Source organism: Suncus etruscus, chromosome 14 (genome assembly GCF_024139225.1).
Source record: "Suncus etruscus isolate mSunEtr1 chromosome 14, mSunEtr1.pri.cur, whole genome shotgun sequence".
NCBI classification, from domain to species: Eukaryota; Metazoa; Chordata; class Mammalia; order Eulipotyphla; family Soricidae; genus Suncus; species Suncus etruscus.
This window is the reverse complement of record NC_064861.1, coordinates 63,364,996-63,391,372: the sequence shown is the minus strand read 5'-3', so window position 1 is coordinate 63,391,372 and position 26,377 is coordinate 63,364,996. Positions and strand designations below refer to the sequence as shown.

General features: G+C 46.3%; 1 protein-coding gene across 1 annotated transcript in view; it reads right to left on the bottom strand.

Moving 5' to 3' along the window:
• TANGO6 (transport and golgi organization 6 homolog) overlaps positions 1-25,829 on the bottom strand; it is a 188,971-nt gene extending 163,142 nt beyond the window's left edge. Inside the window, exons 1-7 of the mRNA XM_049786336.1 lie at positions 25,731-25,829; positions 21,853-22,487; positions 20,984-21,100; positions 19,778-19,919; positions 16,255-16,391; positions 14,195-14,357; positions 11,605-11,687 (exon numbers count right to left, since the gene is read on the bottom strand). Coding sequence (XP_049642293.1) covers positions 11,605-11,687; positions 14,195-14,357; positions 16,255-16,391; positions 19,778-19,919; positions 20,984-21,100; positions 21,853-22,487; positions 25,731-25,827 — 1,374 coding nt within the window. The 5' untranslated portion in view covers positions 25,828-25,829. The remainder of the gene's footprint in view (positions 1-11,604; positions 11,688-14,194; positions 14,358-16,254; positions 16,392-19,777; positions 19,920-20,983; positions 21,101-21,852; positions 22,488-25,730) is intronic.
• Positions 25,830-26,377: the final 548 nt, after the last annotated feature.

Sequence of the window (26,377 nt, the reverse complement as noted above, 5' to 3'; positions counted from 1 at the left end):
GCTCTTCACTCAGGGATCACTCAGTGGACTGTATATGAGATGTCAGGGATAGGCCACATGCAAGGCAAAAACGTCCTATCTGCTGGACAATTGCTCAGGCCCCAGTTTTTTCTTTTCTTTTCTTTTCTTTTTTTTTCTTTTTTATGGGCCACACTCTGTGATGCTCGGGGGTTACTCCTGGCTCTATACTCAGGAATTATGCCTTGCAGGCTCCGGGGACCATATGGGACAATGGGAATGGAACCCAGGTCGACCACATACAAAGCAAACACTACCCAATGTACTATCACTCCAGTCCCCATAACAAACTTTTCTCTTCTAAATTCCAATGTTGTTTTAGAGCTTGTACAATCAAACCAGTTACAATCAATAGAGACAGTGACAATCAACAGAGCAGAGATAGCCAGGGGCCAAGAAGGGAGACATAGTAAGGACTGTCTAAAGGGTTCACCATCTCCACCTAGTGATGACAGTTGTAGAGCCAGCCAGCAACGCTGAAAACGCATTCGACATGGAACTGTGAGCTTCTGGTTTTCAATGATCAATCGAGGGCCAAGGAGAGAGTAGGAGTGTTAAGGCACTCACCTTGCATGCAGCTGACCCAGGCTTGATCCCTAATAATGCACATGGTCCCCTAAGTAGTCCCTGAACACAGCCAGGAGTGAGCCTGGAGCACAGCTGGGTATTGACCAAACTCCCAGCTGGGCAAAAAAACAAAAACAAAAACAAAAACAAAAAACTAAATAAAATGACAAATTTAGTTGATAAATAAATATATATATAACTATAATTTTCTAAAGAATTCATTAATCAAAAAAAAAAAAAACTGTTTAGGGGGCCTGGAGAGATAGCATGGAAGGTAAGGCGTTTGCCTTTCATGCAGAAGGTCATTGGTTCAAATCCCGGTGTCCCATATGATTCCCCCGAGCCTGCCAGGAGCAATTTCTGAGCATAGAGCCAGGAGTAACCCCTGAGTGAAGCCGGGTGTGACCCAAAAACAAAAACAAAAAAAAAACAAAAAAAAAAGAATTCATTAATCAGGGGCTGAAGAGAGTACAGTAAGTATGGTACTTGCTTTCCACACAGCTGACCAGGGTTCAAATCTCTCAGCACCTCATATAGTCCAAGTATGGCAGGAGTGATCCCTGAGAGCAGAGCCATGAGTAAGCCCTAAGCACTGTTGGGTGTGGCCCCCAAAACTGAGTAAATAATTAGGAACTGCATTTTAAGAAATAAATAACAAGAACCAATAACCCAATATCACCTCCCCTTGTGCCTAGTGATTTTCATTACTTCAGTTCCTGACTCAAACCAATTTTATCCCAGCTTCTCCTCCCCCACACACCCAAGTTTGTTAAGCTGTTAATACCAGGTTTGATAACTTCTCCAGTACCAGGTGTGAGCTTCTGGGTGATAGTATGTATGGCAGCTTCGGAAGCCCCCAGTTTCCTCTCACCAAGTCTTCCATCACTTCCTGCTCCCCAGTCTTCTAGAAGATTCCAAGACAAACGCTGGCCTTCCTATCTCTTATCTACCCTAAACTCACAAGCAGACTAACAAATGTCCCCCTTGCTACCAAAAACAAGAATGCAAACACCAGCCCTTCCATTTAACCCCGGTTCACCAAGCTTATCTGTTCCGGAGCCCTGCTTCAGTCCTATAGAGCAGCTAGGTTTCCTGGTCCATGACACTGGCTTCCTAAATATCAGGTCAGGTCTGATGTAAATCATGGCAGAGTTTTCAAAAACAGCAGCTGTACAACTAGAACTGCCAAAGCACCAAGGAGCAGAATTGTAGCAGAGGCACAGACAAGCTCCCAGGCTGCATGTCAGAGCTTCCAGATCTCCCCAGTATAAATCTGCAGGGCCAAGCAAATAAGAGACCAACACAGACTAATGAAAACCCCGAGAGCTCAGAATCCAATAGGCTGAAAAGGAGCAGGGAGCCAGTGACCTGAGGATTTCCATCTTCCTTTCAGGAGTTTTCACAGTATTTTCTAAATGGATCCAGCTGAGGAGGTACCCACTGTTAAACCTTTCCTTGTACCATGCACTAACTGCTTAGCAAGCTTCGGATACTCTGAAGCTAGACTCAGCCTAGCCAGTCACTGCAAGACCTCTTACTCGTCAGCAAACTGACTGGCTCACAACTGGTTCTATGTCTGTCAGGTTTATTATTATTATTATTATTATTATTATTATTATTATTATTATTCTGAGCCACACCCAGTGATGCTCAGAACTTACTCCTGACTCTACAGTCAGGAATTACTCCATTTGGGATACCAGGGATCAAACCAGAGTCAGGCACATGAAAGGCAAACTTCCTAGCTGCTGTGCTGTGGCTCCAGACCATCCATTAGCAAGCCACTCAGTGGAATCCCAGAAGCTCAGCCAGGGAAGGAAAGACAGGCTGAGCCACACTGAGCCAGCGCCCTCTAGATGACAGGGCCTCTCAGAGAAAACTAGCTTGAAACTTGAATTTAAAAAGAGAGGAGGAGGGGCCGGGCGGTGGCGCTAAAGGTAAGGTGCCTGCCTTGCCTGCGCTAGCCTTGGACGGACCGCGGTTCGATCCCCCGGTGTCCCATATGGTCCCCCAAGCCAGGAGCAACTTCTGAGCACATAGCCAGGAGTAACCCCTGAGCGTTACCGGGTGTTTTCCAAAAACCAAAAAAAAAAAAAAAAGAGAGGAGGAGGGCCCGGAGAAATAGCACAATGGCGTTTCCCTTGCAGGCAGCCGATCCAGGACCTAAGGTGGTTGGTTCGAATCCTGACGTCCCATATGGTCCCCCGTGCCTGCCTGGAGCTATTTCTGAGCAGACAGCCAGGAGTAGCCCCTGAGTACCCGGCAGGTGTGGCCCCAAAACCAAAAAAAAAAAAGAGAGAGAGGAACCCAACTACAATCATGGTTGTAAATATGGTGCTTAAATAAAGATTTTATAAATAAATAAATAAATAAAAAGAGAGGAGAGGCTGAAGTGGTAGCACAAGAGTAGGGCATTTGCCTTGCACACGGCTGACCTAGAACGGACCTCGATTTGATCCCCTAGCATCCCATATGGTCCCCCAAGCCAGGGGCGATTTCTGAGTGCATAGGTAGAAATTGCGCATAACCACTGAGCATTATGGGGTGTGGCCCAAAAACCAAAAGAGAAGGGGGGGGGAGGAGGGAGAGAGAGAAGAGAAGAGAAAAAAGCCTTGAAATTCAAGAGGTCAGAAGTATTAGGAATATGCAGATGGGACCAGAGAGATAGTATAATTAGTAGGACAATTTCCTTAAACTTGGTTGACCCTTGGACAAACAACATGGTTTGTCAAACATGGTTTGATCCTTGGACACCCATGTGGTTCCCCAGCGCTACCAGTAGTGATCTGGGAGCAGAGTAAGAAGTCAGCCTAGGGTACATAACTCCTATGGTGGAAAAATTTTTTTGGTTTCCAAATAAAACAGAATGTAACCTTCTCATGCTCTGGTGCTCATTTCATAAACTTTCACAACGAGTTAAACAGAGTTCTTGGAGTCAGCCACATGGTTGTGAAAACAATATGGGGACCTGGGGGACTCAGGAAACCCAACTGTGACTTATGTTTCTGCCACCTATGTGATTGTTCCAAATCACAGAATCGTCAGAGCAAACAGGAATGAGACATTTAGGCCTCCACATCAAGCTTTTGGCCTGAAGACTGGTTCTGATCACTCATATTACAGTCTTTTATAGCTCCATGATGCTGTGCAAATGCTCGGTGTATTTCTATGGAATTTCTTCCTGTTAGTGCTACTGGAAATGAAACTGTTTTCCTACCCATGCATCCTCCTCTATAAGGCTGCACGTGTGAGGAATACAAAGTATGACAGGCCAGCTCAGGATCAATCTGACTGAATCCAGACAGTGAGATTCAGTACACACCCAGCCTTGATTTTATCTTTGTTTAACGCTGAATGACGTTTGCCTTGCATGCAGAAGGATGGTAGTTTGAATCCCGGCATCCCATATGGTCCCCTGAGCCTGCCAGGAGTGATTTCTGAGTGCAGAGCCAGGAGTAGCCCCTGAGCGCTGGCGGGTGTGACCCAAAAACCCAAAAGTAAAATAGAATAAAAACACTGAATGAGTTTTAGGCTAGAGCAATAGGACAACAGGTAGGGAAGTTACCTTACATGCCACAACCCAGGATCAATCCCCAGCATCCCATATGATCCCCTGAGCACCACCAGGAGTAATTCCTCAGTGCAGAGAGAGGAGTAACCCCTAAGCATTGCCAGGTATGGTCCAAAAACACAAATAAGAAGAAAAGAATGGACCACATGGAGAGTGGACCCTTTCTGACCAGAAAGGGTTGAGATGACAGTACAGGAAATAAAGCATTTGCCCTACATGCAGCCAGCCCTGGTTTGCTCCATGACACTGTATATGCTCCTGTGAGCACTGCCAGGGATCAGTCTTGAGCACAAAAAGCCAAGAAGAGACCCTGAGCATCACCAGGTGTGGGCCCAGCCCTCTACCCCTGCCCAAGAGTGAACCCAAAGACTTGGGGCAGGAATGCATACAGGTGGATGTAGGCTATGGTACACATGTGGAGATGGGGAGGGCATTCCATGTGTTTTTCTCTATTATACCATCAATTAAAACCATTGTAAAACTCTATTATCCTACCTTACTCTACAGAGATCATTAAAATTCAGAAAGAAGCATCAACTGGCCCACATGACAAAACTTTAATTAGAAATTCATTACGATGAGATGAGGGGGAGAGGGAAGACTCAGATAATTAAAAGTCAAGAGTCCCTGAATCTGGAAAAAGAGATAAAATGGAAATGAGAAGCAGAAAATAGACCCACGAGGTCACGCTGCTCTCCTCCCCTGTGGGGTCTCCTGCTCCAGGGAGACAAGGCTGGACAGGGAGGAGGATTGGAAACAGAAGCATCCTCCTGAGACTGATGCCAGACCCAGAGCAAGGAAACATCCCAACAGTTCCAAATAGAGAAATGGATCTCCCTGACCCCCCACAGACAGTGTCTATAAGATCAGGTGTCTCTTCACTTTCTTCATCCTTTTGCTGAAACCACTGACAGATCTCCAAGCTATGGAGATGGAATGGAAGCTTCTAAAGAGTGGCTTATAGGAGCCAGAGAGATAGCGTGAAGGTAGGGCATTTGCCTTGCATGCAGAAGGATGGTGGTTCGAATCCCAGCATCCCATATGGTTCCCCGAGCCTGCCAGGAGCAATTTCTGAGAATAGAGCCAGGAGTAACCCCTGAGCGCAGCTGGGTGTGACACAACCCCCTCCCCCAAAAAAGGAGTGGCTTAGATCACTGGCCAGAGCAGACAGAACACAAAGGTGCCAGATGAATGTGAGATGAGCTGTGGGGCTCAGGTAACATTACTAGATGCAAGGTATCCCACAAAATGAATGAGAATTATTTATGCCAATGTAGTTACAAGTGATATGTCAAGTTTCAATTCTGTTCCATTCATCTCTACCTAGAGGGTTCCAAGTGTTGAGAACACCCTCCACCTGGCCCAACCTCAGTACCTGAAAACAGAAAACAGGATCAGAGAGACTGATTGACTGGTCTGATACTCTGTATGCAGGAGGCCTGGGTTCAACCCCTGAAGACAGCCAACTGTAATCCCTGAGCTCTGGGTTGGGAGTTGCCCTTAAGTATTACCAGGTATGGCCCCAGACAAAAGAAAAACAAATAAAACCCAGAAAAAGAAAACAAAAACCAACCAACTAATCAACAAAAACTCAGACATTATTTCCAAAGAGAAAATAACAGTCGTTGGATATGGATAAATTTGAATTCTCATAGATCCCTGATAAGAACATAGAATGAAAAAAACAAGAATATAGAATGGTGGTGCCAGAGCAATAGTGCAATGATAGCATGTTTGCCTTGCATGCGGCTGACCCAGGACGAAACTGGTTTCGATCCCTGGCATCCCATATGGTCCTCCAAGCCAGGAGCGATTTCTGAGCACAAAGCCAAGAATAATCCCTGAGCGTAACTGGGTGTGGCCCAAAAACCAAAAAAAAAAAAAAAAAAAGAGATAGATAGATAGATAGATAGATAGATATAGAATGGTGCAAGCATTTCAGGGAAGTTCTGGCAGTTCCTAAAAATAATTTAAACATGATCACCATAGAATCCAGCAATTCTACACCCAGGCATATACCACAGAAAAACTAAAACATATATAACTGCTATGACGAGAACATGAAATTCCGCAATAGTACTATGCACAATAACATATATAAAAATACCATAAATTTAAATAAGTAAACAAGGTGTAATATATTCATATAACTGAATATTGGATGTTTGTTTGTTTTTTTTATTTTTGGGTCACACCCGGCGATGCTCAGGAGTTACTCCTGGCTCTGCACTCAGAAATAGCTCCTCAGGGCCTGAGCAGTGGCACAAGCAGTAGGGCATTTGCCTTACACTCCCTAACCTAAGACGGACCTCAGTTCGATTCCCCTTTTTGTCCCCAAGCCAGGAGCAATTTCTTTTTTTATTGTTTTTGTTTTTGTGTCACACCTGGCAGTGCTCATGGGTTACTCCTGGCTCCAAGCTCAGAAATTGCTCCTGGCAGGCTCAGGGGACCATATGGGATGCCGGGATTTGAACCAATGACCTTCTGCATGAAAAGCAAACACCTTACCTCCATGCCATCTCTCCAGCCCCCAGGAGCAATTTCTGAGCACATAGCTAGAAGTAACTCCTGAGTGTCACCAGGTGTGGCCCCTCCCAAAAATAATAAATAAATAAAATAAGGGGGCCGGAGAGATAGCATAGAGGTAAGGCTTTTGCCTTTCATGCAAAAGGTCGGTGGTTCGAATCCCAGCATCCCAAATGGTCCCCTGAACCTGCCAGGAGTGATTTCTGAGCATAGAGCCAGAAATAACCCCTGAGCGCTGCCAGATGTGACACTCCCATCCCCCCCAAAAAAAAAGAAAAAGAAAGAAATCGCTCCTAGCAGGCTCAGGGGACCATATGGGATGCTGCTGGAATCGAACCACCATCGGTCCTGGGTCGGCTGTGTGCAAGGCAAACGCCCTACCACTGTGCTACCTCTCTGGCCTCAATACTGGACATTTTCAAAGTGAATTAATGGGCTGGAGTGCTGGTCCAGATGGTAGAGTGTTCGCTCTCATGTGACTAACCTGGGTATGATTCCTGACATCTCATATGGTCCCCCCAAGCTAATCAGGAGTGACTCCTGAGTGGATAGCCAGAAGTAACCCCAAGAATTGCAAGTGTACCCCTCCAAAAAGAGTGAATTACTGGGACCAGAGAAGACTCAGCAGAAGGGAGCACAGGCTTGAACTTTGTGACTCAAGTTTCCCAGAGCATCAACAGGAGCAGAAATAGCCCTGAGAACTATTAGATGTGGCCCCCCAAAAAAACAAATAAAAAGAGACCTATCTTGGAGCTGAAGCAATAGCACAGTGGAAAGGGCATTCACCTTGCATGAGGCCAACCTGGGTTCAAACCCTGGTACCCGGTATGATACCCCAAGCCCATTAGAAGTGATCCCCTAGCACAGAATCAATAATAATAATAAGCACCTCTAGTGTGGCTCAACAACAAACAAACAAAAAGAGACCAATATTGTATGATTCCATTATATCAAATACCCAGAACCAGAAAACTACTTGAAACAGAAAGTAAATTAGGGGGCTGGAGCGAGAGCACAGAGGGTAGGGCATTTGCTTTCCAAGTGGCCGACTTGGGTTCGATCCCTGGCATCCCATATGGTCCCCTGAGCCTGCCAGGAGAAATTCCCCCCCCCACCAAGACAAATTTCTAAATGCAGAGTCAGGAGTAACCCCTGAGCATGACTGGGTGTGAACCGAAAACAAAAACAAAAACAAGGGGCCGGGCGGTGGCGCTGGAGGTAAGGTGCCTGCCTTGCCTGCGCTAGCCTAGGACGGACCGCGGTTCGATCCCCCGGCGTCCCATATGGTCCCCCAAGAAGCCAGGAGCAACTTCTGAGCGCATAGCCAGGAGTAACCCCTGAGCGTCACAGGGTGTGGCCCAAAAACAAAAAAAAAAAAAAAAAAAAAAAAACAAAATGAAGAAGAAAAAGAGAGGAAAAAGAGAGTAAATTAGTAATTGCCAAGAACTAGATAAATGATGAGAATGGAAAAGGAATCCTTTAGGAGGAGACTCTAAAATTAGATTCTGGGGATGTGGTACAAACCTATAAATAGACTTTAAATGAGTTCACTGTTCTGTATAAATTTTACCTCAATAAATCCATTAGAAAGGATGGAGTGAGGGGCCAGAGCAATAGCATAGTGGGTAAGGTCTTACACGCGGCCGGCCTAGATTTGATCCCCGGCATCCCATATACCTAACACCCTAACATCCTAACATCCCCCTAACACTACCAGCACTGCAGGGTGTAACCTAAAAAACAAACACACAAGAAGGGAGGGAGGGAGAGAGGGAGGGAGAGAAAAGAGGGAAGGGAGAGAGAGAGGGAGGGAGAGAGGGAGGGAGAGAAAAGAGGGAAGGGAGAGAGAGAGGGAGGGAGAGAGGAAGGAAGGGAGGGAGGAAGGAAGGAAGGAAGGAAGGAAGGAAGGAAGGAAGGAAGGAAGGAAGGAAGGAAGGAAGGAAGGAAGGAAGGAAGGAAGGAAGGGAGGGAGGGAGGGAGGGAGGGAGGGAGGGAGGGAGGGAGGGAAACACACACACAATAAGGATGAAGTATGCACAGGCAGGAGCTGAAGGCTCTTGTTACTAGTGAGCGGCTGCATCAGTTTAGACATCCCAGATGTTTCCCTTGTTTCCTGCCTCTGAGCTGTGGTCTATAATTTAGTATTAGCAGAAAGCTAATAAAGACAACACATCCTTTGTGGCTAAATTTTAGAGTGTTTACTACTTTCCTCCAACGTATACACTTCCTCTGTTTTCCCACTGCAGCTGAGCTGCCAAAACCTTTAGAGGGAATAATTAGCCCCATGCCCGTTTCCTTCCACAATGGTCCCCATGCTGAAGCAAGTGTCTTCAGGCTCTACAAGGCTCTGTTGGCCACATCTCTGTGGGTTGCTGACAACGACCCCCCCCTACTCACCACCACCACTACCACCACCCCCTGCCTGCTCCCTCCTTTGCCCCCCAAGCTTCAGAGAAGTGGAGAATAAGAACAATAGCAGCATTCACTCTCTGCTTAGTTACTTGCCACTAAAGAAGCTGTTTCACTTTCCTTTTTCTCCAAATCACTTGATTTCTCTGAGTTGACTAACAAGGGCGGGTTTGTACAAATATTGAGTCTCAATGACTCCAGCCCCTAAGAGCACTTTCCAGTCATCCAGACACTCCTCACCCAGCCACTTAACCACTTTACACCTCTATGAAGATGCTTCGTGTTTAAGCCATGTTGAGTACATAAGTGTTTTTGCTCTTTTAATTTGCTTCAAAATTTTCATAATGAAGTAAGATTTAAAAATTGACCCAGGGCCAGAGCAATAGTACAGGGGATAGGGTATTTGCTTTGCATGCGACAGACCTGGGTTCGATCATCGGCGTCCCATATGGTCCCCACCCACCCAATCCAAGCAGTGCCAGGAGTGACTCCTGAGTGTAGATCCAGAAGTAATCCCTGAGCACTGCTAGGTATGGTGCCCAAACTAATAAAATAAAATAGAATAATTAAAATAATAAAATAAAATAGAATAATTAAAATTCACTCAAAATGCTTCATTTCTGGGGGCCGGAGAGATAACACAGAGATAGGGCGTTTGCCTTGCATGCAGAAGGACGGTGGTTCGAATCCCGGCATCCCACATAGTCCCCCAAGCCTGCCAGGAGCGATTTCTGAGTGTAGAGCCAGGAGTAACCCGAGCGCTGCTGGGTGTGACCCAAAAACCAAAAAACAGAATGGGATCACACAATACAAGTAGTCTTTTGTTACTGGCTTTTTTGTTTGTTTTTGTTTTAGGGCCACAGCCAGCAGCACTCATGGGTTACTACTGGTTCTGCAGTCAGAAATTACTCCTGGTAGACTCAGGAGATGCCATGTTGGCCATGTGCCAGACTACTACTACCCACTGTGCTACCAATCTGGCCCCTTGTTCTTGGCTTTTACAAAAGTCCGCCACCACACATGGATCCCCATGTACTCTCAGGAGTGATATCGGAGTATGACCCAAAATTTTTAAGGATTTAAAAAAAATTTTTGAAACTGCCAAAAGCTATAAAAATAGATATTTTGTATTAAGATTAAAGTAACAGAGAACATAGTTTATATATTCTTTTCAGTTTTAGCACCTATTTAGGTACTAAATTTGCAGAATCTCATTTATCCTAATTCCTGATGACGGTGGTTACTATTAATACTTATAAAGTATTCAGGATCATGATTTACTTTACTGAAATCTCAGCACTGCAAACGCCTGTCAGTCTTTTCAAAAGACAGGCTTTAATTGGTGGCATGTGCCAGGTACAGAATCTAAACTGTTTCAACAGTTTCAAATGTGTCCTTTGTTTCCTGGCATGTGGTTCAAATGATAAAGTACCTGTCTTGCACGTGTGAGGCCCTGGCTTTGATCCCAGACGTCATGTCTTCAAGCACCACTGGGTCTGGCCGTGTTGGGCTCTGAGTACCACCAGATGTGGTCCTCACAATGAATATAAAATAATTAACAAGATGCATTTTTGTTTGTTTGGGCTTTTTTTCTTTTGGTATTCAGGCTACACCCAGTGTTGCTCAGGGTTTACTTCTGGCTCTGTGCTCAGAAGTTAGACCTGGCAGGCTAGGGGGACCATATGGAATGCTGGGAATAGGATCCTGGTCAGCCACGTGCAAGGCTAACACCCTACCCACTGTGCTATTACTCCAGGCAACAAAATGCATTTTCTCCCCACTAACATCTAATTTCTAGTACCTAGAAACAGTTGGGAATTTAATATTAGTCATGCCAAATTTTGAAATAGCAATTAAAAAAGGTAAACTAGAGCTGGAGTGATAAAACAGAAAGACACTTGCCTTGCAAGTGGCCAACCAGGTTCCATCTCAGGCATCCCATATGGTTCCCAGAGCAACCACCAGGAGCGATTACTGAATGTAGAGCCAGGAGTAAGCTCTGAGCACTTTAAATCAAAAAACAAACAAACAAACAAAGGCAAATTACTGGGTCAAAGAGATAGTACAGCAGGTAAGGTGCTGGTGTTGCCAACAGCCAACCCAGATTGAATCCTCAGCATCCCAGGTGGTCCCTAAGTACTGCCAGGAGCCCCCTAAGTACTGCCAGGAGCCAAGTGATCCCTGAGCACAGAGCTAGAACTAAACCCCTTGAGAGCGAGGAGCACTATTAGATGTGGGAAATAAATAAAAATTAAAAGGCAAACTACTGAGGCTGGAGAAATAGCACGGAGGAAAGGCATTTGCCTTGCATGCAGAAGGTCGGTGCTTCAAATCACGGCATCCCAAATGGTCCCCTGAACATGCCAGGAGTGATTTCTGGGCGTAGAGCCAGGAATAGCCCCTGAAAGCTGCCAGGTGTGACCCAAAAACCAAAAAAAAAAAAAAAAATGCAAACTACTAAATTTTTCAACTATATATAAATCTTAGCTAAAAACTTTACTGACTCAACCAACCTTAAACAGATCTTCAATACATCGACCAAGTTCTTCCTCTGTTACCAGAATGGATCCTGGTATTAAGGCACTCTCTGGAATCTCTAAGGAAAACAAACCAATAAAAACCCACATTTAGTGTTTCACTGAATAAAAGAAGCTGGGTCTGAGGAAGAAAGTTTTACCAGAAAGATAGTTCAAGAAGCCATAACACACAAACAAGCATCATTCAGATATAGTATCTCATAATTCCACCAAGTCACCTGTTATACACATATACTACTTCTCCATATATCATGAACAAAGCCAATTAACCTATGACATCTTTTTTTGTTGTTGTTTATTTTTGGTTTTTGGTTTTTGGGTCACACTCGGCAGCGCTCAGGGATTCCTCCTGGCTCTATGCTCAGAAATCGCACCTGGCAGGCTCGGGGACTAGATGGGATGCTGGGATTCCAATCACCGGCCTTCTGCATGCAAGGCAAACGCCTTACCTCCATGCTATCTCTCTGGCCCCAACCTATGACATCTATCTTATAATTTCTATTTTGAATTAATTGAACAACAGACTGAAGACTAACTCAATGAGCTGAGCACATACATACAAAGACAAGCTTTTCTCTTTGTTTTGTTTTTGGGCCACATCCAGTGATACTCAGAGAGGTTACTTCTAGTTCTGCACTCAGGAATTACTTTGGGTAGTGCTCAAGGATCATTACAGATACCAAAGATCCAACCTGGGAAGAATACGTGAAAGGCAAGTGCCTTACATGTTGTACTATACTATCTATCCAACGCCTTTCTTTTATGCTTTCCATCAAGCATTCCTGCCCAAAGTTTCACCTGAATTTAATAATGAGCAAATGATTATACAAATACAATCCAAAAAACATTCACTAATACAGGCTCTTCAAAAAAATAAAAATCACATTTGGGCTGGAAAAATAGTACAGTAGGTAAGATGTTTGCCTTGCATGTAACCAACCCAGGTTCAGTGCCCAACATCCCATAGTCTCTCATGCACTACCAAGAGTAATTCCTGAGCACCAGCAGGGTTAAAAAAAAAAAAAATCATGGTATAAAACAAATGACTAAGGAACTATTCAGCAGCAAAGGAAAAGACGGGGACGATAACACAGTGGTAGGGCATTTGCCTTGCACGTAGCCAACCAGGGTTTTTTTTTTTCTTTTCTTTTTCTCCAACCACGGTTTGATCCCAGCATCCCATATGGTTAACCTGAGCTTGCCAGATTTCTTTTTACTTTTCCTTTTTTTTGGGGGGGGTGGGGGTCACACCCAGCAGCCCTCAGGTCTAGTTACTCCTGACTCTACGCTCAGAAATCACTCCTGGTAGGCTCGGGGGACCATATGGGATGCAGGGATTCGAACCACCATCCTTCTGCATGCAAGGCAAATGCCTTACCTTCATGCTATCTCTCCAGCCACCAGAAGTAATTTCTTTTTTTTTTTTTCTTTTTTTGGTTTTTGGGCCACACCTGGCAGGTACTCAGGGGTTACTCCTGGCTGTCTGCTCAGAAATAGCTTCTCGCAGGCACGGGGGACCATATGGGACACCGGGATTTGAACCAACCTCCTTTGGTCCTGGATCGGCTGCTTGCAAGGCAAACGACGCTGTACTATCTCTCCAGCCCCCAGAAGTAATTTTTGAGCGCAGGGCCAGAAGTAACCCAAGTGTCTCCAGGTGTGACAAAAAAACAAAACGAATAAACAAAAAAAGACAAGTACATGTTATGTATAAATCTTGACTAGATTCTAGGTGTCTGTTTGCTTTTTTTTTTAATAGCATAAATTTGGAGGACAATTAGAGAAATCAGAAAAAAAATATCTATTTATTTGGGGCTTCATCTGTACATAACTCTCGAATATTTCAAAAGATGTCCATGTGGGGCCCGGAGAGATAGCACAGCGGCGTTTGCCTTGCAAGCAGCCAATCCAGGACCAAAGGTGGTTGGTTCAAATCCCGGTGTCCCATATGGTCCCCTGTGCCTGCCAGGAGCTATTTCTGAGCATGGAGCCAGGAGTAACCCCTGAGCACTGCCGGGTGTGACCCAAAAAACCAAAAAAAAAAAAAAAAAAAAAGATGCCCATGTGTAGAAAGCACAAAAGGACAGTAAGTGCGGCTCAAATGCTCAGTCAGTCAATCAGAGCAAAGTGGATAGAAAGGTTTGACCCACTCTCCCTGGAACTTCAGTGGATTCTTTCCTTTCATAAGCAAAGGCATGGGGCTAATGAGACAGTACAGCAGGAAGGGAGTTTGCTTTGCACGTACCTAATTCGAATTAGATCCCTGGCATCCCATATGGTCTTCTGAACACTGCCAAGAATGATCCCTGAGTGCTGAGCCAGAAGTAACCCTTGAGTGTTGTTAGGTGTGATCCCCACCCCACTCCAAATAAAGCAAAGAATAGGGCTCAGATGTTGTCTTTAGTCCAGTCACTGCTAAATGTGGCTCAAGCTCCCCACCAAAAATAAGTAAATAAAAACTAAGACACTGACATAATAGAAGCTGAAGTCATTCCAGTCTGACACTTGCAAACATTTCCCTTAGAGAAACCCCATCCCTCTCCATGCTCCAGACTTTCCCCTTTACCTGCGGTATTTAAGCAACGGTGAAGTGGTGCAAGCACTGGTTGGAGCAAATACTTGGCTGCCAATTCTGGTTTTTCTCTGGCCAAAGTTAGAAAAGTTGTTGTAGCAACTCTCTGAAACTGCCGAGCTGTCAATTTGTCTTGAAAGTGAAATAGATCCAGAATCTAAAAGAAACAGCACACAACATGAGTAATAGCCTCATGGCAAGGAAGATGACATTAAGAGTTAAAGTATTCAAGCCTGGAGGTAAGGTGTCTGCCTTCCACGCAGAAGGACAGTGGTTCAAATCCCAGTATCCCATATAGTCTGTCTTCCCCCCATTCCACCCCAACCCCCCACCCCCGTGCCTGCCAGGGGCGATTTCTGAGCGTAGAGCATGGAGGAACCCCTGAGGGCTGCTGGGTGTGATCCAAAAACCAAAAACCAAAAACCAAAAACAAACAAACAAAAAATTAAAGGCATGTTTGGGGCCAGAAAGATAGCATGGAGGTAAGGCGTTTGCCTTTCATGCAGAAGGTCATTGGTTCGGATCCCGGGATCCCATATGGTCCCCTGTGCCTACCAGGGGCAATTTCTGAGCATAGAGCCAGGAGTAACCCCTGAGCGCTGCTGAGTGTGACCCAAAAAAAAAAAAAAAAAAAAAAAAAAAAAGAGTTAAAGTATTCAGGGGCTGGAGCGATAGCACAGCAGTAGGGTGTTTGCCCTGCACACAGCCGACCGAACATCCCATATCTCTGACATCCCTTACGGTCCCTGAGCACCACCAGGAGTGATATCTGAGCAGAGAGCTAGGTGTAACCCCTGAACACTGCTGGGTGTAACAAAAAAAAAAAAACAAAAACAAAAACAAACCAAAAAAAAAAAAAAAAAACCACAGAATTAAAAAAAGAGCTAAAATATTCCTTTCTCTCATAATAAAAGACATTATTGTAATAATGCCCAGGGACAATAGAGATGAGGGCCGGGGACCGGTCACAAAATGAAGCTCACCACAAAGAGTGGTGAGTACAGTTAGGGAAATAACTACACTATCATGACAATGTTAATGAGTGAGACAAGTAGAATGCCTATCTCAAATACAGGCAGGGGGTGAGGAGGAGGGAGATGGGGGGCTTGGTGATGGAAAAGTGCAGTGGTGGGGGGATGTTATTTTTATGACTGAAACCCAACTACAAACACGTTTATAATCATGGTGCTTAAATAAAGATATTATTTTTAGGGGCCGGGCGGTGGCGCTAGAGGTAAGGTGCCTGCCTTGCCTGCGCTATCCTTGGACGGACTGCGGTTCGATCCCCCGGCGTCCCATATGGTCCCCCAAGCCAGGAGCGACTTCTGAGTGCATAGCCAGGAGTAACCCCTGAGCGTCACCAGGTGTGGCCCAAAAACCAAAAAAAAAAAAAAAAAAAAAGATATTATTTTTAAAAGATATTCCTTTCTCTCAATCCAAAAATAAACTCAGGGGCAGGGGATGAGGCTCAGCTGTAAAGTGCAAGACTCGCCTATGTGTGATCCTAGATTCGATCCCCAGCACTGAAAAAATAGAGTCAATGGGACCAGAGCAATAGCACAGCGGGCAGGGCATTTGCCTGGCATTCAGATTCTATCCTTGGCATCTCATAATGGTCCCCTGATCCTGCCAAGAGTAATTTCTGAGTGCAGAGCCAAGAGTAACCCCTGAGCACTGTCAGGTAATGCCCAAAAAACAAGAAAAACAAAACAAAAAAAAAATCAATAACAAGCTAACTGCTGAAATACTGACTCAATCACATTAGGGTAGCATTGCATTTTTTAGGTTTTTGTGTTTGGTTTTGGGCTCACACCTAGCAGTTTGTGTTTGGGGACTATTCCTGGCAGGCATAGGGGACTCTCAATGGGAACAGAGATTTGAATTGGGGTTGGAGGATACAAGGCAAGTACCTTAACACCTGCACTATCTCACCAGTTCAGTTTTCTTTATTTGTCTGTTTGGGGGGAGGCTCACTCAGCAGTGCTCAGGACTTACTTCTGCCTCTTCCAATAAGTGGCTCCCCTTAATCAGCCACAGGGATCAAAGTGGTTTACCTGTGGGCAGATGTCCCTGTAGTAACTCTCTGGTGACAAGGTCTGCTGGGGACAGGAGGACAAAATCTTTGCAATCAAGTCACATTTCTTCCAATCAGCAGCTGTAGCATCAGCATCACTGCCTCCAGCTGCTCCAGCTGCCAACGACAAAAGAAATGACAAAAAATTCAGAGGCCAGGGTCAGAGGGTAGAGGGTAGGGTAAGGCATTTGTCTTGCACATGGCACACTCAAGTTTGATCCCCAGCACCTCATATGGTCCCCCAAGCCCAGCAAGAATAATACCTGAACACAAAGCCAGAAGTAACACCTGAGTAATACCAGATGTGGTGTCCCCCCAAAAAATCAATAAAAACTCATGGTGGGCCCTACGTCAAAGCTAAGATTTAGGGTCAGGGTGTATTTTCCCCCCTCTACTAAAAAATGTTTATATTTTTTAATTTTTGGACCATAAAGACCTCCTCCCAACTTACGGGTCATTCCCAGCAGTGCTTGGGGGTCCATGGGGTACTAGAGATAAAAAGTGGGGGACTCCTACATGTAAAGCATGTACTGCAGTCCTCTGAGCAACTGTATTCCCTGCCCTGTACTTCCAAAGCTTTGGAGCAGCAACAATAACCAGTGTGATCTGCTATCCTATCACTTCGGCCCCAGGACAGGCATCCTGAAGACACTCTTCTCTTTGCCTCTAACAGACTCTTGCCTCTTCAACTAGCATTTTCTTACTCAGTCTCCAGACTTGGTATCAATGCCATTTCCATCGAAAAGCTTAAGCTGGCAGATGGTAGTTATAGCAGCAACAAAATATTCATGTGCATGGGAGATAAAAAAAAAAAAAGAAAAGGAAGTGAATAGGATCAAAGCACAAAGACCATTGGGTGGGGTGGGGTGGAGTGGGGAGTCAGCCCCTTGGACAACAACCCTAGAGAAAAGCCTCCAGAGTCCGGATCAGAAAAGACTGTAGAAACGGCTCACAGACTGTGCTGAAAGGATTCTGAAACTCAGGCGCAGAGTTTGGGAGCAGAGTAGTGGAAAGTACGTGCAAAGACCAGCAGACAAACTGACAAGGTAGTTATTAACTCCAGGAAGCAGAAAGAGAAAAGGACTCCCAGTCTATGACATAGTGTGGCTCTAAATAATAATTACATCGTTAGAACACAAACATCAACTGTTGCTCTACCCCAAGTCAAGATATCAGTATAGCAGGAGGGTGGGAAGTGTTTCGGGAGCCTCCACAGCAAGGTTTGGAAAGACACCAGATTCCTCTGCCCCCTGGGCGGGAAGCTGATAATAACACGATGCTAAGATTTAAGAAACTAAGAAATTAAAACTGGGATTAGAGCAACAGCACAGCAATAGGACGCTTGCTATGCACACTACCAACCTGGGATGGATCTGAGTTCAATCTTCATATACCCGGCATTCCATATGTTCCCCCGAGCCTGCCAGGAGTGATTTTTGAGTTCTGAGCCAGGAGTAACCCCTGAGCTCTGCTGGGTGTGGCCCAAAAACCAAAAACAAAAATAGTATAACTAAAATATCAAAATTGGGGGCTGGAGAGATAGCCTGGAGGTAAGGCATCTGTCTTCCAGGCAGAAGGACAGTGGTTCGAATCCTGGCATCCCATATGGTCCCCCGTGCCTGCCAGGGGTGATTTCTGAGCATAGAGCCAGGAGTAACTCCTGAGCGCTGCCGGGTGTAACCTAAATACCAAAAAAAAAAAAAAAAATCAAATCTGAAGATAGAGGGGCTGGAGAGATAGCATAGTGGTAGGGCGTTTGCCTTGCAAGGGGCCCACCCAAGACCAACGGTGGTTCGAATCCCGACATCCCATATGGTGCCCCTTTCCTGCCAGGAGCAATTTCTGAGCAGAGAGCCAAGAGTAACCTCTGAGAGATGACGGGTATAGCCCCACAAGCGCAAAAAATAAAACCTGAAAATTGAGAAGGTGCCGCTTATGCATTTTATTTAGAAAACAGAGAATGACAATGAAATCATCTCAGACAGTTGCTACTGAGAATGGGAAGTGGTACGAGTGGTGAGATGGGGGTGCACAAGTGCAAATACTTTTCTCTGGATGCCTCATAGACCCCTGCTTGGCTCCCTATATTGTATGTGTGTGTGTGTAAGGGGTTTCAAGCCATGCCTGGTGATACTCCAGTTACTCCTGGCTCTGTGCTCAGAAATTATTCCTGGCAGTGGGGAGGGAGGATCATATGGGATGCTAGGAATAAAACCGGGATTGGCTGCAGGCAAGGCAAACACTCTACCCACTTTGCTATGGCTCTGGCCCAGCTTGTTTGATTCTTGAAACAACATTCCCTATAATTATTTAAAGCACCAAAAAGGGGCCAAAGAGATAGCATGGAGGTAGGGCATTTGCCTTGCATGCAGAAGGATGGTGATTCAAATCCCGGCATCCCATATGATTCCCTGAGCCTGCCAGGAGTGATTTCTGAGCGTAGAGCCAGGAGTAACCCCTGAGTGCTGCCGGGTGTGACCCAAAAACCAAACAAATAAACAAACAATAAAGCACCCAAAAGTACAAATTAAAAACTGTCATGATATGGGGCCAGAGAAAGTACAAGTAGGGTGCTTGCCTTGTACACAGCAGACCCAGATTCAATCCCTGGCATCCCATATGATTCCTGAGAGCAAAGCCAGGAGTAACCATATCATGTGTGGTACCCCAAAATTAAATTACCTGATGTTTAAAATGATCTTTAGCTTTTTTCCTTTCTTTTTTTTTTTTTTTTTGGTTTTTGGTTTTTGGGTCACACCCAGCAGCGCTCAGGGGTTACTCCTGGCTCTACCATCAGAAATCACTCCTGGCAGGCTCAGGGGACCATATGGAATGTCGGGATTCGAACCACTGAGCTTCTGCATGCAAGGCAAATGCCTTACCTCCATGCTATCTCTCTGACCCCAGAGAATATAATTCTGAAAATGAGTCTACATTAATCTTAAGAGTCTCCAGCTACTGGGGGAAAAAAAGAGCTCATTAAAGTCTTGAGCAACACTGCAGTGGGTAGGGCAAATGCCTTGCACACAGCCAACCTCCATTTAATCCTAGGTATCACATAATAGTCAGCCACCAGGAGTGATCACTAGTGTAATTACTAGTAATAATTACTACCTCCACAGAGCAGTAGTAAGCCCTTAGCACTGGAGATGGATGGGGAGCTCATTAAGGGTTAATCTCCTTTGTAGTCACAAAGGTACAGTTTAGTCTCAATAGAGGCTCAAAGTCAACTGCTAACACAATACATTCACTCTGACTCCAAGGGAAGTAAATTCTTTTTTTTTTTTTTTTTGGTTTTTGGGCCACACCCGGTGACGCTCAGGGGTTACTCCTGGCTATGCGCTCAGAAGTCGCTCCTGGCTTGGGGGACCATATGGGACGCCGGGGGATCGAACCGCGGTCTGTCTCCTAGGCTAGCGCAGGTAAGGCAGGCACCTTACCTCGAGCGCCACCGCCCGGCCCCGGGAAGTAAATTCTAAAGTGACAAACATTTTGTTCCTTACCACCTGCTCCTTCCAAAATGCCCCGGACCACAGCCTGAACCCCACTGGGCCTCATCAGTCTTTCAGAGAGCAGCTGCCCACACAGACGCCGAAGCCAAGCTGGTGCCTGACACCCAGGCTGGGTCTTCACATCTCGGCTGGACTAAAGAGGAAGAAAAACATGAAACTAAATGCCAATCCATGGGACTGGAGTGATAGCACAGCGGGTAGGGAGTTTGCCTGGCACATAGCCGACCCGGGTTCAATCCATGGCATCCCATATGGTCCCTTCAGCCTGCCAAGAGTGAGTTGAGCACAGAGCCAGGAAAAAAAGAGAGAAATGTCAATACAATAGATCGGATGTACAGGAATTATTTTTAAAACATATCACAGTCAAATAATATCATCATCATCATATGATTAATACCATATTCATATTTCATAATTCATAACCATATAATTGTATATATATTGTATATATACAATATAATATTGTATTTTATAATATACAATATAATAATTGTATATTATCAATACATTATCCAGGGCTGACAAGATAGTACAACAGTTAAGACACTGGCCTTGCAAGAGGCTGATCTGGGTTCAATATCCAGCAACCCAAATTCCTCAGAGGTCCATCAGAAGTGACTCCTGAGCAGAGCTAGAGTAAGTCCTGAATACCACCAGGTGTGAACAACAACAAAAGGCAAATTTAAAGGGTCAGGAAAGTCCAGAGAAATTCTATAGAGTGTAATAATATAAGGCACTTGCTTTGCATAAAGGTGATCCCATTTCATTTGTGGACCTTAGCATGGAATATGGGCCATTAGCACTGCCAAGAGTGACCCCTGAGCAGAGAGTCAGGAGTAAGCTCTGAGTAGTACTAAACATAGCCCAATTCCCCCCAAAAAAAGTTATCATAAGGGCGACCAGAGACACAGTTCAATGGGCTAAGCATATGCTTTCCAAAAAGACCTGGGCCCAGTCCCCTGGTTTGGCATGGTCCCTGGACACCCACAGAAACAACTCTCAGGCACAAAGCTGAGAACAGACCCTGAGTGCCACTGAACCCAAAAACAAACAAAAACCATCAGAAGGGTGAGTGAAGGAAGTTCGTGTTTCAAATACAACTTAGATGCAGTAAGCCTTTGAGAGGTTATTTAATTCCCAGGAGAAGACTATACTTCTATATTATCATCCATGATGCAGAGTCCCAGACCTCAATACCTGGGGTGGTCCTCCCTGGAGGATCAGCAATTCGCGAACCGCTAAAGGCTGATACACTTGGTCCAAGACATCTCTCAAGGTCTGCTTCGAGAGGGCTCTTTCCTCTTCGGTCAACACCTAGAAGAAGGTCAGACTCAGCATGGCTGGGACAGCAGGCAAAGCCTCGGGAAGGGCAGGAGGAGGATCACTGCAATCCACCAGGAGGAAGTTATGAAGCTGACACCCACCTGGCTTCCCTGCATCTCCTAACTTACTTCAAGCACGATATTTTCACTTATCTGACTGCTCAGAGGCTTCCTCTGCCATCACTTGGGGGTGAGGGGTTGGACTATAGTAAGGGGGGACTTGGTAGATTTATTGATCTACCAGATATACCATTCCAGGATCAGAAAAGTAGTAGAGCTTTTGCCTTACATGTGGTCATGCCAGATTCAATCCCTGGCATCCTATATAGACCAATATAGACCCTGCAAGGAGTAATTCCTTACATTGAACCAGGATTACTCCCTGAGCATTGCCAGGGAGTGGCCAGCCCAAAAACAACAACAACAACCACACTGGAGCCAGAGTGATAGCACAGTAATAGGGTGTTTGCCTTGCACACTGCCTACCTGGGAGGACCCAGGTTCAATACCCAGTATCCCATATGGTCCCCTGAGCCTGTCAGGAGCAACTTCTGAGCATAGAGCCAGTATACCCCTGAGCGCAACTGGGTGTGGCCCTCCCCTCAAAACAACAATGATACAACTAGATACATTATGGCTTTCAGTAGGGGTTCTAGGTCTTACCATCAGCCCTTCATCAAAGGCTTGGGTTGTCTTTTAACCCAAACATCCCCAAATACTGACCCATATCCATGCATGCCTCACCTCTTCCTTGGGGGTGAGTGACTTCCTGTTGGTGGGGCAGAACCCCACTTGGCACAGACATGCTAACACATCTCCCAAGTGGCGGCAGAAAATCAAGCTGCCCAGCGCCGTGTGCTGAGCCACATTTAGGAGGACGTGGCAGCTGGTGTGGAGTCTCCGGGCGGCAGCGGGGGCCACTTCAGGGCGCACCACAGCCTGAACAACGGCCCCAAATTCGCTCCGGCATCTCCATGGGATCCCAACCCCAGGCATGAGGTAGGGGCAGAGCCCCAGAGTGATGACAAACTGTAGTACTGACTGGACAGTCTGCTGTTGGGAGATGCTAAGAGTGTCGGGGCTCAGGGCAGGGGCAGCTTCTGGGGTCCTGAGGTTGGGTCTCCCAGGCTGAAAACCAGCTGCCAGTTGGAGCAGCGTCTCCTTCAGACACAGCAGCAGCAGCAAGGTCTGAGCGGTGAAGGTCCAGGTGACATCCGCAGAGGTCTGGGGCCATTTGGCTTTGGCAGAAACTTCCTCTCTCAGGACCCTCAGCTTCTCCCAGTGTGGATTCCCCCGGAACTGGTCCTCCAGAGACGACAGGTTAGATGCTAATGTAGCCAATAGGATGTCATGTTTTGTGATCTGTAATGAACTTGAGCCTTTCAAAAAACAAAACAGAGAGAGCAATCAGAGACATGGAAAAGAAACTATTTCCTGGAGCCAGAGAGGTAGCAGGTAGGAAGCTTGCCTTATACACGGCCAACCCAGGTTTGATCCCAAGCATCCCATAGGTCTCCCCAAACCAAATTAGGAGGGGTCAGAGAGGTAGCGCAGCAGTAAGGCACTTACCCTGCATGTGGCTGACCCAGGATGAACCTTGGTTTGATTCCCCAGTGTCCCAAATAGTCCCCCAAGCCAGGAGCAATTTTGTGGGGTTTTTGGGTTTTTTTTTTTTTTGTTTTTTGGGTCACACCCAGCAGCGCTCAGGGGTTACTCCTGGCTCTATGCTCAGAAATTGTTCCTGACAGGCTCGGGGACCAAGTGGGATGCTGGGATTCGAACCAACGTCCTTCTGCATTTAAGGCAATCGCCCTACCTCCATGCTATCTCTCCAGCCCCCAGGAAAGATTTCTGAGCATACCCAGAAGTAACCCCTGAGCTACACCATCACTGGGTGTGGCCCAAAAACAAACAAACAAAAACAAAACAAAAACACCAAATTAGGAGTAATCCCTGAGGGCAGAGCTAAGCCCTAAGCAGAGTAAGCCCTAAGCACCACTGGTTATGGCCCAAACCCTCTCCCCACCCCCACCTCCTGCAAATACAAAAGAAAGAAAAGAACTTGAATTCCTCTGTGTGGAAAGCCTTGCCCATGCCAGTTCAAGCTGTGATGCCTGGCCCAGATACCACAATCGCTGGAAAGGGTTCCCTCAGTTTCTGCCACCCCAGCAGTGACAGAGTGCCAGGTGACTTTCTCTGCCTCACATAGCACTTTGGGTCTAGTTTTGTTTTATTTTCAAAACAAAATAACATATATATGTGTGTGTGTGTGTGTGTGTGTGTGTGTGTGTGTGTGTGTGTGTGTGTGTGTGTGTGTGTGTGTATGTTACAGATATAATTAAATAACTAAAACAAAAGTTAACAAGGTTTTCAAGAGCCTCTTAAAAAGTGGTCTTTGCTGCCCTCTACTGGTAATCAAAACTCTTCTAGAAAATAAAGGTCTTTCCCTCAAAGCGTTCAAACACTTCCAGTGCAAGTGATAGGATTCAGCTTTTGTGGGACTCTAAGACCGAAATCATTTTCATATCAGTTCTAAGGTATTCTGGGACAGAGCAATAGTACAGTGTATAGAGTGACTGTCTTGGATGCAACCAACCTGGGTTCCATCTCCAGCACCCCATATAAACTCCCAAGCACCAAGCAGAGCCAGGAGTAAGGCCTGAGCACCAATGATATTCAATTATTTCTTCAAATTAAATCATTTTAAAACTGGAAGATAGCACACAGTGCTGGAGTGCATGGCTTGCATAAGGGAGATCTGGGTTTGCATTCCTGACACTACCAAGTGCCACAAACACCACCTGCAGCAATTCCCCAAGGATGCAGCCCAGTGTTCCTGGGCCCCATCTGCTGTGAGTCCCCAAACCAAGCCTAAACAAAACAAGAATCATAAATATTGCCTAACTGTGGCTGGAGCAACAGCACAGCGGGTAGGGCATTTGCCTTGCAGGTGGCCAACCTGAGTTTGATCCCCAGTATCCCATATGTTCCCCCAAATCTACTAGAAGTAATTCTTTTTTTATTATTTATTTATTTTGGTTTTTGGGTCATACCTGAAGGTAGCGCTCAGGGGTTACTCCTGGCTCTGCACTCAGAAATCGCTCTTGGCAGGCCCAGAGGACCATATGGGATACTGAGAATCGAACCTGGGTCCTTCTGTGATTGCCATGCAAGGCAAACGCCTTATCACTGTGCTATTGCTCCAGCTCCTACCAGGAGTAATTTCTGAGGGCTGAGCCAGGAGTAACATCTGAGTGTTGCTGGATGTGGGCCACCCCCCAAAAAACTGTGATCAGTAGCTAAAATGGTTTTATTTTGGTTTTGGGTCACACAAAGTGCTGCTCAGGGTTTCATCCTGATCTACACTCAGGAATCACTCCTGTCGGCACTCAGGACTAAATGTGATGCGATTGGTTATGAGCAAGACAAGCACCTTACCTGTAGTACTATCGCTCCAGCCCCTAACGGGCTTCGTGTGCTTCGTGGATTTAGCTCAGCCTATTTAGTAGCAGCCAGTACTGCTACTGCTGCTGCGGTAACTGTTTCCAGGTGAGGAATGCACCAATGGTTATTTGTCCTGTGCGTGTTCACCTCACATACCCTGTGGTGTTCACCTCATTCACCTAAAGTTCCTGTTCCATACTGTTCAGTCTCCAAAGATTCCTCCTCCAGATCCAGCTTTGGAAAAGGCGCCCTCAAGGAAAGCAGTATTTGATCCTCCCTCTCATCAATCTAATTTTGTGACATTGAAAACCAGCTTTGACTGGGATTCGATCTCTGGCACCTCAACCTCATAAGGTTCCCTAAGTCCCTGCCTGGAATGATTCCTGAATGATTCCACAAAGTGGCCCAGACACACACCACAAACTTTTGTTAATTTAAAAATAAGTAAAAGCATCCTTCACGACTGTTATTTTATAGAACCCACTCCCAGCAATGCTCCGGGTATGTGATGTTGTTGGAGATCAAACTCAGGGTCTCAAGCATGAACTCCATCACTGGAGTCACATCTTCACAAATGCCCCCCAAAACCCACCCGGGTCAACCCCCTACTACCACATCCCAGGAATGCTGCATTTCTAACAGTGTGTTCTGAGAAAGGGGGCGACTGACCTCTTGCTCTGGTCACCCCCAGGGACCTGGGACAGGTGGGTATCTTCTAAGGATGCGAGAAGTTGGAGATTCGCACTGGACAGAGCTCGGTAGCTCAGCCCAATTTCAGAGGGCGCAGCTGCACCCTAACTAGAAATTCCCAGATAGGCTTCTCGAACCCGCTTCCCTGGGCTGCATCCCGGGGCCTGCCGGACCAATTGCCTGAGCACCCCCGGGACTGGGACTCAAGTTGCAAGCACGAGAGCCCCCCAGCTCACTGTGTGGCGGGGTGACAGTGAGGGGCGCCCTACTCCACGGCGCCAGGGACCAGGCAGCGCCCTACATACACGTGGGTTACATCCACGTCCAAAGGTTCCTCCTGGAGCCCCACTTTCCTCAGGGTGGGAAGAGCAACGCGGGTGGGAGCAACCCCAGGATCCCAGGAAGGGCCTGGGGCGCGCGGGTGACCGGAGAGAGGGCGGAGGCCCTTCGAGTACCGGGTGCCGCTTGGCACCGACCCGTGCTCTCACCTCCTGGGCTCAGCAGCAATTTCAAAGCCTCCATAATCCGCTGCAGATCACACGGTTCCAGAGCCCGGGGGCCCGGGTCCGGTGGAGGGTCGGCCATGATTGGAGTGGACCGCGCCAATCACGCCTGGCTCGGGCTCCCTCCGTGGACACGCCGCGCCGCCATGTTGAGTGTGGCGGGGCCGCTCGACTTAGGGGCGTGACTTCCCCTTCTGGGCGTGGTCTCTCGTTGTTGGGGCGTGGTCTGTTCGTGGACACGCCCCCTCTGCCAAAATATCGGTCTGTCTTGGGCCCTCTCTCCCTTGCATCAAGTTCTATGGCTAACCCAATGTGCCTACAATTCACAATGTATTACTATAGAAAGAAGGAAGAGAGAAGTCTTTTATCATAAAATAAAAAATATGCATTTGGGCATGAAAAGACTTGTGTGGGCCCGGAGAGATAGCACAGCGGCATTTGCCTTGCAAGCAGCCTATCCAGGACCCAAGGTGGTTGGTTCGAATCCGGTGTCCCATATGGTCTCCCATGCCTGCCAGGAGCTATTTCTGAGCAGACAGCCAGGAGTAACCCCTGAGCACCACCGGGTGTGGCCAAAAAAAAAAAAAAAAAAAAAGAGAGAGAGAGAGAGAGAGAGAAAAGAAAAGACTCGT